General features: G+C 43.3%; 1 protein-coding gene across 3 annotated transcripts; it reads left to right on the plus strand.

The window, feature by feature from the left end:
• Positions 1-3,447: 3,447 nt before the first annotated feature.
• On the plus strand, positions 3,448-11,070 carry srsf7a (serine and arginine rich splicing factor 7a). 3 transcript variants are annotated; one of them, XR_012986500.1, is made up of 9 exons: positions 3,448-3,629; positions 4,456-4,686; positions 4,954-5,136; positions 5,272-5,352; positions 5,435-5,473; positions 8,362-8,406; positions 8,531-8,629; positions 9,406-9,867; positions 10,652-11,070. XR_012986500.1 is itself a non-coding variant. In XM_076281856.1 (8 exons), the coding sequence occupies exons 2-8, from the start codon at positions 4,463-4,465 to the stop codon at positions 10,701-10,703; spliced, it is 723 nt and encodes a 240-aa protein (XP_076137971.1). In that variant the 5' UTR covers positions 3,452-3,629; positions 4,456-4,462; the 3' UTR covers positions 10,704-11,070. The 3 variants fall into 3 exon arrangements, 1 of the variants encoding a protein (XP_076137971.1); XR_012986501.1 differs by having other exon boundaries at positions 3,451-3,629; positions 8,531-9,867; XM_076281856.1 differs by lacking the exon at positions 9,406-9,867 and having other exon boundaries at positions 3,452-3,629.
• The last annotated feature ends 88 nt before the right edge of the window (positions 11,071-11,158 follow it).

Consider the following 11,158-nt stretch of genomic DNA (forward strand, 5'->3'; position numbering starts at 1 on the left):
CAGAAACAATATTGTAGACCTAAGCCTAACAGCTGCTACAATCAAAGTTCCTAATTATATGTTGTCTATGTCCATAATTTGTTAGTAGCCTACGAGATTCGCATTGTAATGTAGGCTATCAGTTGTTTAAACTTACCCCATCACGTAAACTTTCAAACTATTATAATATATCAGTTTCAACTTACCATTTAATGTAGAAGTTGGCAAACCGACAAACGTTCCTGCCTCAGAGTGACAATTTTACAGATTGAGTGACAAGAAAGATACTACATCATTATCACATCCAATTAGCATCGAATAAACAACTGCCCACCAATCAGACACAACATAAACATCCATGAAATTACGTTTTTTTTATCGTCTGTTTCTGAGGATATAACGTAACATTGATACAACGCAACACAGGCCCATTTCCATTGATCTAGTAGGCTAATAGGTTGTAAGATACATTAATACCAAACATCGGTGTACATGTGTAACTCTTTTATTGTCAAATCCTTGCTTATAGCCAGGGCCTGAAGTTAACTTTTTTGGCCACCAGCCACTGTGGCAGGTGAATTTTGAAATCCACCTGCCACAGTGGTTTTTTACCAGCCAAAATTATTTTGTGCCCAAAATAAAGGTGAACGGCTCAGAAAATGCATAAGAATCTTGAACTTGTACATAATACACATTACAGTATTCAAGTAAAAGTAAAAAAGTACTTTGTTAATAAATTACTCAAGTAGGCCTAAGTTACTTTTTTGTAGGCCTACATTTTTGATGGACCTTTAAAGGGATACAAAAGTATCCTTTATGCCTATTTGCTTTTCTCCTCCTCTGTAGGCTAATCATATAGTCAAACATAGCCCAATTCAAATATATTTTATTTAATATACTTTGTAACCTAAAAACAATGGCTATATTATGGGTAGACCTATATTTAGGCTATAATAGCCTAGGCATATCCACTCGGGTAGAGCGACAGAGCAGGCTATCTGTTTTCTCAGCCGACCGTCTCATGTCATGTCCTGCAACATTGAGGCTACATAAATGAATGCTAGGCTTTTTCTAACTTGTATGCTCGATTTGCAGTGCATTTGCTTTGCTTGTAAATTAAGTTGTAGGCCTACTTTCCTTGTCCAATGTGACTGTTGAACGATGTTGGCCAGAAATGAATATATGTGGAAGTTTCCGTGTCATGCCATACCTCTAGTCTCGTTGGCACTCTGGCAGCCTCACCAGAAGATGCAGCAACTGGCAGGACGTCATTGCGTTAACTGAGTTGTTAGCTATATAGAACATCTACTTCTGTGTAGTAGGCTACATAGGCCAGCCATCACTTTTATAATCGCGGGGAAACGTAGCAATGCTTTCTGAAGCCCTGTTTCTTTTCTCCCACGCCGTTGTGTACCGGGGGAGAGGTGCTCTTTTCTCCCTTGAGATAGCCTACTTTCTCCAATAATAAACTTGTTCTCGTAACGAAAGGCAATTGAAAATGTAGCGGAGTAAAGAGTACATTTCCTACAGCAATCCAGACAGTGCATCTCCTTGCTCAGTGTTGTCTTATTGGCTACCCGCCAACGTGGCAGGTAGATTGACAGTTTTACCCGCCAAACACAAAAGTTACCCGCATTTGGCGTGCGGGCGGGTGCCAATTTCATGCCCTGCTTATAGCACTGTTAGCTCCAAAGACACCGGCTTTTACAGCCTCCAACCTCAAACTGTGGCGCTGTCGATGACGTTTACTGTTTTGACGACGCTCATTGGAGGGATGGACCGCGGCCTGGAAGGCTGCAGCCTAGTAGTCGACGTTCGAGGCAAACTTCTCCATTGTGCGGAAAGGGTGGGATATGTGTAGACAACGGCCATGTTGGCGTGACAAACTAGCCCCATGCATTTCTATGGAGTATTTTTTGAGTGGTGTGTCACGCACACAACGATGCGATTTCCCCAAATCGCAACGCTACACCCTCCATGAAGACGCTTTGATGGGCGTTCCCTTTGGTAGATGGGTGGGAGCGGCAGGGCAAGCGGCAGGTAGTCTAGTAAACAACCAAACAAAATGTTTCCCTCCAATATTTTGAAATTACGGAGGGAAAGTCACATCTATAAATTAGTTTGCAAGTTGGGCGGTCATTTCAATCATGAAGTTGTCCCTGTAGGATTCTAGCCACACATCATACAAATGTAGACACTGCTATGATTATTTTTTCTCATCTGACATGTTTCTGTACGTTGGCGGTAACCACACTACCGGAAAATTAGGTTTTGTTTAGGCTACGTGATGATGGAGCTCCCCTGCGTTTTGCTCTGCTATTGGATACTCGCCTCGCGATGGACGGATTCATTTGCATAAAGTTGGGGATTGCTGAACTTTTTGACGCGCCGCATCCACAGCACTCGTCGCACCGCATACCCAGAATCCTATGCGGGTGCGGAATTCGCTTCTCATAGAAATTAATAGGGATACGCCGGTGATCCACTAGCATGCGATGCGAACACCGCGACGCAGTATCCCTATTCATTTCTATGAGAAGCGAATTCCGCACCCGCGTAGGATTCTGGGTATGCGGTGCGACGAGTGCTGTGGCTGCGGCGCGTCAAAAAGTTCAGCAATCCCCAACTTTATGCAAATGAATCCGTCCATCGCGAGGCGAGTATCCAATAGTAGAGCAAAACGCAGGGGAGGTCCATCATCACGTAGCCTAAACAAAACCTAATTTTCCGGTAGTTTGGTTACCGCCAACGTACAGAAACATGTCCGAGGAGAAAAAATAAGCATAGCAGTGTCTACATTTCCGTGTTTGTATGATGTGTGGCTAGAATCCTACAGGGACAACTTCATGATTGAAATGACCGCCCAACTTGCAAACTCATTTATAGATGTGACTTTCCCTCGGTAGCCTAATTTAAAAATAGTGGAGGGAAACATTTTGTTTGGTTGTTTACTAGGCTACATGCTCTTGCCCTGTTTCCACACATCTACAAAAGGGAACGCCCATCAAAGCGTCCTCATGGAGGGTAGCGTTGCGATTTGGTGAGTTCGCATCGCATGCTAGTGGATCACAGGCGATTCTGCGTCGCTGTGTTCGCATCGCATTCTAGTCGCGAACGGAACGCTTCAGTTACGCGCCTGGTGACTGTATAGTCTATGCCTGGTGTAGCTCATACCGGTAGGTTACACACATTTAACAGTAGAGGGTTTACTTTCCTTTTCTTCAGTTAAACTATCAGCATGGCCAGCTCTCATGCGGTATATAATGTAGACAGGTCTTTTCAATAGAATTTAAGATTACACCCCATTCTTTTTTTTTTTACACGAATAAATACAGGCGTCTGATTCCGCATTGAAGCTCCACACCCCAAACAGTTGGTGGCGGTAATGCATCAAGTTGGTATGCCAACCGCCATTAAATTTAAGAAAGAAGAAGAAGAGCTTTGAGCAGCAAAAATCCGTTAACGGGCTCTGAAGTCTATGAATGTACTCTGTTGACTGCGGTGGCGCGCGGAAGTACCTTAAAAGGAAGCAAGTCATTCTGCTGCTGGCGCTGGTTGCTTGGTTGCGCACTGCGAGATTAGGTGTGCGACATTTGCAGTAACCTCGCGCTAATTATCTGCAACTGAACACGGAACTGGGTGTTCAAACGGTAACGTTTATGGAAAACTACTGTAGCTGTGTAATATTGATTCCTGGCGTTTTGTAAACGGCACTGTAATTTTAGAGCACATGAGCAGTAGACCATTGTGTTATTGTTTATTTAAATAGCAGATTTGGCTACTCTAGTTAGCCTAGCTGCTAGCTTAGTTGTTGCCAGTGAGTTAACGTGAACTCAGCCTTCGCTGTCGTGCTTTGTAGACGGGCCTATTCATGTTAATCTTTCTATCAGATTATTGGCCTTTGTTACTGTCAAATTTGCAAATATGAAAGATTATCATCCGACGATAATGAATATCGTGTGATGTTGTATTGCGTCTGAAGATGGTTTATTTCATATTTATATCCTGTTTAGCGTTTCGGTTTATAGCTAGGCTAAAGTTAGCTGTAAACGTGACCGAACGTTGCCGTCAACATGCTTCCTTGTAGCTAGCTTTCATGCCTTCCGAGTCTAGCTATCTGGTTAGTAACGTTAACCAATAGCATCAGACCAAGGTGTCTTTCTGGACTGTATAGATGTAACATTGGTCAGTTTAGCAGTGTTTTAATTTAAGACGAAATAAATAATCAAGTTAAATTGTTAGTAACGTAGTATTTCTAAATTAGCAAGTAAGCTAACAGGATTCCGTCTGAACTATAACATGCAACAACTAAAGCATTGATTACTCAATGGGTAGCCAACATGCTTCTCAGTAACTATGTAGACTGCACTTTTACTCAATTGACTGCTCTGGCTATTTAAAAATGCATACTTAGGCAGAGTTATTAAAGTTGCTGTGTGTTGTTTTGAGAGTAACATGTCATGTTATGATTTTTAGGAGGACGATGTCTTACTACTCATCCTCCCGAAGTTCCTCTCGGAACTTGGAATGTAAAGTTTATGTTGGAGACTTGGGTAATGGAGCTGCAAAAGGCGAATTAGAGCGGGCGTTCAGCTACTATGGCCCCCTGCGCAGCGTCTGGGTGGCCAGGAACCCTCCAGGATTTGCGTTTGTGGAATATGAAGACTCCCGTGACGCTGAGGATGCTGTGAAGGGCATGGATGGAAAGTAAGCAAGATGACTCCTCTGCTTTGGACTATAATAGATTTTGGAGTTCCAAGTTGGTCCTCCCCTGTATTTGCCTCTGACACTAACATATTGTCGATGCCTATTGAGACATGGGTAGTTGCACTGTTGTTATAAATAGATAGATACTTTATTGATCCCCAAGGGGAAATTCAAGTCATGCACCATATCGAATGCATGTTTTGGAATTAGCGCTGATTTTGGCCCCATCTTCCTGATTGCGGTCATTATTTATCTGTCCTTTCTCAGAGTACTTTGTGGATCACGCATACGGGTGGAGCTGTCTACAGGTTTGTCCCGGAAGTCTCGTTATGGTCGACCTGGCCGCCGCTCTTTTGACCCAAATGATCGATGCTACCAGTGTGGTGATCGGGGGCACTATGCCTATGACTGCTACCGTTTCAGCAAGCGGGGAGGCAGTCGTCGCAGCAGGTGAGTCCATCACCACATCTTCAGCATCAGCACCCTGCCGCCCAAGACCTTATGAACATGAACATGTTATTATACATGATTTATGTATTATATATGATGTGTTTTTACCCCCCCCCCCCCCCCCCCCCCTCCCAGGTCCCGTTCCAGATCCAGGTCTCGCTCTAGGTCCAGGGGACGAAGGTACCGCTCGCGGTCTCGCAGTCGTAGCAATGAAAGGTAATCACCACCACCAGTCCTTGTTGTTTCCACCACTATATCTGAGTGATCTGCTGATGTATATGTCTTATTTTCCTCTCAGGAGGTACCGGTCACCATCTTACTCCAGGCGCCGTAGCAGGTAAGAAACTGCCAGAGAGATTATTGCTTTATACTTGGGGTCTTCAACCTTTTTTAGCCCAAGGACCCCTTGCCCCCCCCCCCCCCCCCCAAATGGTATGAGTACTTTAGTGTACTATAGTGTTGGCTACTGTATATATTTACATCACACTTCATAAAATTCATGAGGCAAATCCTATGCAAGGGTGGCACTAGAAAAGGGCCTTAAAGAAGCAAAGTAGATATAGCCTATAGACCTACACAAGACTAAACCAAATATGGCTGAAATATATAGGCCATCATGATCATTTTGCCAACAGTAATGCAGAACCCTGGATTTTTTCCATTTATAACATGTTTTGTTTATAACTTAAACCAACAATTAAAATGTTGACTAAATTATTTACTATACTCTTACTTGAAGGTTGTTGATATTTCAGTTCCAAAGATAATCAAATTACATCGATTCCTCTCCTCCCAAAGTAACACTCAGGGTTTCTACGCGGTATGGAAAACCTAGAAAAGTATGGAATTTGATTTTAGTAATTTCCAGGTCTGGATAAGTATGGAAAAAAGAAACAAGGGTATGGAGAAATATTTGTGTTTCCAGACTATTGCATCTACAGTACTAATCACTTCACTCAGGTCATAATGAACCATTCCTACTGTTGTGTAGCTTAACTGTCAGTCCAAATCGTCAAGATACAATTGAATGGGGGTCCTCAGAAAAAAAATTGTCCCACAAGGGGACCCTGGTACCAAAACCAAATCGAGAACCCCTGTTCTATGCAAGTGCCCTACACCATTGTGCACTGGTATGTTTGCGTAACTCTGCTATTTTCGGCTAAAACATTGGTAGACTTTTTTGATTTTGTAAAAGATACCATCCAAAGACATGGATACTGCATTATCTGATAAACTGTTATTGCAAACAAATAATATTGTTTATGGTGATTTCTGAGGCCTCTGCCAGCAGTGCACTAGTCTCCAACATATGTAGGCTATGCTGTATCTACAGAGAACTAAAAATGTGAGTGCACCTTCCAACACAGCACTTCCCCCAACGAAAAGTATCCAAGGGCTACCAAGTTAATAATAAACATTGACAATGCTAGTAGAACGCTCCATTGACAATGTCTAGAATGTGGTCAGAAAAATGTACCGTGGCCCCCAGCCGTGGCGCAACTGGCTGGGGCACATGCACCGTACGTGGGCGACCCGGGTTCGATTCCCGCCCCGTGGTCCTTTCCGGATCCCACCCCGACTCTTTCTCCCACTCACTTCCTGTCTTTCTCCACTATCCTGTCGCATTAAAGCCATAAAAGCCCAAAAAATATACTTAAAAAAAAAAAAAATGTACCGAGAAGTTTGAAAATTTTAGTATGGAAAAAGTAAGGAATTTTGAAATGGAAAATGTGTAGGAACCCTGAACACTGTAGGTCCTACACCTCTCCTAAAATAAATGGTATGCTCTGTTTTAAGCTACTGCACCAGGATTGTGTAGGCTAAGGGGCTACAACACTAGTTTTACAAGTGCACACACTAAATGGAGAGCTAGGGTTAAAATGCAGACTGCGCCTTTAAATTGGCAACTTTTTATCTATCAGCACAATACTACAGTAGGCTATTTCCACTAAATATTCAGCTCAATATTATGTGCAAGACGTTTACTAAGTATGCCAAAGCTTTGATCTCGCACAGTCACCATAACGTTATGTTTTAGTCATGGTGAGATGGCTTCCTGAAATATGTTTTAGACAAAGGGCGCAAGGTTCACGGAGGTGAACGGCTGGACAAACGCGAAATGACAAGGTGTTAACTAAACAATGTAGTAGGCCTAAGGTAGACAGGCTTTGAAAACCTGTAAGGTTAGGCTAGTGTGTCACAGCTGAAAATAACAAATGGTCGCACTCCAAAAATCTTTTCTTGCTTTTTTAATCCATTTAAGCACAGGGGTTAATTGACAAACGTTTCGGCCTGATGGCCTTCGTCACAGCTAACATTAAGCACAGCTTACACACGCAGAAATTAAAATTCAATATCAGCATCACGAGATTCATTATCGGAAAATCCTGACGGCGAACCCGATGCAAAGCCAAAACGAGGGGGAAAAAAACTTCATACATGATGTCTTTTTAAATCAATTTGTTGACCTTTACCGTTTCATGGCTTCTGCTGAGAAACTAGTGCGCCACACACACTGAACTTGAATCAAGCATTCTTCAGAACGCAGCTGATCAGCCGTCTACTTTCACTTTAAATGAAATCCACTAGTAAACGGAATACACTAGGCGTGATATTCAGAAAGATGTGAAGCACAAAACCCGTCGTCATTGTCAGCGGCCTGTTATAACGATGGCCTGTGTTATGCAGAAATATAGCCTACCTTTGACCTACAGACACCCCCCCCCCCCCCCCCCTAAATAAAAAAACTCATCGGATCTATACGAATTGCGTGGGTCTCATTTTCAAGTTGCAAAAACGGAATTCCGTTTAAAAACGGAAGAATCACACCCCTGCACTGCACATTTTTTTTGGATGTCATCTTACGGTTGCTGAGTGACATTCGAATGAATTGACGGTCATATTCAAATTTGCAGTGGTTTCTTAATTTTAAACTAGGAATTTGGTCTCTGCATTTATCCCATCTGTGAATTAGTGAACACGCAGAGCACACAGTAAACACACAGTGAGGTGAAGCACACACTAACCCGGAGCAGTCTGGACACACTAACCCGGAGCTGCCTTGCTACAGCGGAGCTTGGGGAGCAGTGAGGGGTTAGGAGCCTTGCTCAAGGGCACTTTAGCCGTTCCTACTGGTCGGGGATCGAACCGGCAACCGTGTTATTCAAATTTGTGCTGTGATTGTCAGTAATGTCAGAATTCTCTTTTCCTCTACCTCTTTTAAAGGTCTGCCTCTCCAGCACGATCTAAGTCTAGGACTCCAGTACGGAGGTAAGCAGTAACTGGAGGTTCTATTAGGAGCTACTTCAGTGCAGTACGTAACAAGGGCCTGTGATCGAAGCAAACAAAGGTGTATGTAAACATGTGTTTTTTTTTCCCCCCCCAATTGCCTCAGTCGTTCGCGTTCTCGCTCACGCTCTGCGTCACGTCCACGTGGTCGATCTGCATCCCGCTCCCGATCCAGGTCACGCACCCCAAGTGCTAAGAGAAACAGGTAAGAATCAGCTCCACTTGCTGTGACCAGAAGTGCCAGGACTTTCCTCCAAAGAGTAGGCTGTGTGTTTTTGCTCAGAATTGTAATAAAAATAGAAATATAGTATTTTTAATGTACATGTTTACTTTTGCAAATGTTCTTTAGCCACTCACTCCTATTAAAAAGAAGGTCTATATTACTGCTACTTCATGTTAGATTCAGTGGTTTCACAGTCAGGTTAGGCTTACTTGGATAAGTTGAGGCTAGCTTTCCAGTTGGCCTTGACTACGTGGCAGAGATGAACCGTCGCCTGAACTTCGCTGACATCCCAGAATGCACCGAGCTACACATGTGACGATGGACAGCCGTCGATGGAAATGGGTGAAAGAGGTCAGGTGTAGGGTGGGGATAGCAAGGGTTAGTCAGGGACAATAGAAATGTTTTCCCTTCAGAAACCAGTGTTGGGGATAGTCTTTCAGATCCTCAATAATTTCTTGCTTTAATTGCCTGTTTTTTAGATACATATAGTAATGAAAGCTTAGAATGACTGCTTAGCTACAGAGACAAACACAGCTTAGACTCCAAGAGGCACTTATTGGGTAAGGGGGTGTAGAGGGGGCAGGAGGGGGGCAACAGGGCGTGGTCTTCTCTCTTCTCTTCCCCCCAGATCCATCCTCATATTGATTAGCCACAGGGTGCATCAGAGAACCCCCCTCCCAAATCCAAAAGAGAGAATCGGCTCGTGATCATACTCCGTTGACCAATTGCTCCAGGCTGTTCCCTTTTTTTTTCTAAAGAGTGTGGGAGTCGACGGCTCAAGCACTGACCAGGGTTCATCCTTGCTGTGTAAAACGTCCTTCGGGAGGGTGAGAAAATGCCCTGAGATCAGCCTCCGCCATGGTGGTTTCATGAGGTCGTCCGACGCACGTTCTGACCAAGACGCTCCTATCTGCACACACACACAGTTGTTCCACCTACCCCATCCCCTCCCAGAAATCCATGCACTACTACTACCGACTACCACATCTACTGCAAACCAGTGCTACGCTGAGAGAGAGCTCAGTCGACCAGTTATGGCCCCCCACACCTTCAAATCTGCGGCCTCAATGCTTAGCTTCTCTGAGGGTGTGTGTGAGAGAGAGAGAAAGAGGGAAAGGAGAGCTGACGAGAGATCAGACTTCAAGACCCTCCGAGTGTGTCTTCAAGTTCTAGCATCCGTCGCTTCTCTGTACATGTTGTTTCTGCCACTGTCTTCAAAGGTAAAGAAAAACCCCAAGAGTCGCTGTTATTCTTGATCAGAACCGAACCTTTTATTCACTTGTGCTCTTTTTGTATTGACCTACTCAGAGCATGTCTTGTCGTGTGTGTGTGTGCGTGTGTGTGTATACGAGTGGGAAGAACATAAGAACATAAGACTTGATTCTATTAATAACGTTGGAGTTGGCCCTGCAACCTATGTTAGGGCTACACATAGATTCTACACATAGCTTCACTAATGTTATTCATGTTAGTGGTGTTCTAGGGTGTGATTGATAAAGATGGCTGAGACCTGTGGTCTTTGAGTTAATGCCTTGAATGGCCATAGTGTCCCTGTAGTGTTCTTTATTTTTAATATTGCAAGGTGAAGTCATGATTGTGAGCATTGGCCTATTATTTGGTTGTGTAACTTGTAGGCTAACAAGGCTAACTTGTAACCTTTTTTTTGTTTTGTAGCATTTCCCTGAGGGCAGACTCTTGTCAGTTAATCCCATACATCTAACCAGTGGATGGATCAAGTGTAGCATTGGGTTTTAATCCCTGTAATTATACAACATTTCACAAGGGTGTGCCATCAGAATTAAGGATGGGTGAAAACCTTAGCTTGAGTGTCATAAAGACATGTTCATGGAAAAGTATGACTGGCAGTGAAAGTGGGGGTGATGGGTTGAGGTTCATCCCACCCCAGAGACTGCTAATAGGTACAGGTCGGAGTGGTTTCTGTGAATTGTAATTGATTGCTGACATTTTCACAACTGCACTAACACCTCTCTGTGTTTGTTTCAGCCGTTCCCGCTCTCCCAGCCCGAAAAAGAGCCCCACTCCTGGAACAGACTGAGATGAAACCTAACCCAAACCCCCTATCTCCCTCTCTTCTTTTTTTTCCCAAAGCTGTCTTTCCCCCCTTAAGGACTACTGTTTGTGTTAAGTCTCACCCGCATACAAATGTAAAAATGAATGTCCTTGATCTACCTAGTATTAATTACCAACTCTTTTGTCATTGTGTACAAGACTGGAGTAGAAAGGACAGTGGCTTTGGTCAGTGATTGTTTTTACCAGTTTGAATTTTTACAACATGCCACATTTGTTGAGCCTTTCTTTTATGACAATGTTATTTAATTAAAGATACAAAAAGAGGGCTGTGTTCAACATTTTATTTTTGCTGGATGTTTAGTATGGTTTTGAAATAAATCAGTCCATTACCACTGGCTTGCCTATTTACTTTATATTAACCTGAATGAAAATGACAATTATTAGCATGTGGAATTAATGTCACCCCAACCTTTTATTTCG

This window comes from Alosa pseudoharengus, unplaced genomic scaffold (genome assembly GCF_046254945.1).
Source record: "Alosa pseudoharengus isolate Yale_2024_CS ecotype anadromous, Long Island Sound unplaced genomic scaffold, YU_APseudo_1.1 YU_APseudo_1.1_scf_13, whole genome shotgun sequence".
Taxonomy (NCBI): domain Eukaryota; kingdom Metazoa; phylum Chordata; class Actinopteri; order Clupeiformes; family Clupeidae; genus Alosa; species Alosa pseudoharengus.

Bases quoted from the DNA above. Each gene is read 5' to 3' on its own strand.
- srsf7a (XM_076281856.1), top strand. From the start codon at position 4,463: ATGTCTTACTACTCATCCTCCCGAAGTTCCTCTCGGAACTTGGAATGT. The intron at 4,687-4,953 runs GTAAGCAAGATG...GTCCTTTCTCAG, and splicing joins GTGAAGGGCATGGATGGAAA to AGTACTTTGTGGATCACGCA. The intron at 5,474-8,361 runs GTAAGAAACTGC...CCTCTTTTAAAG, and splicing joins TACTCCAGGCGCCGTAGCAG to GTCTGCCTCTCCAGCACGAT.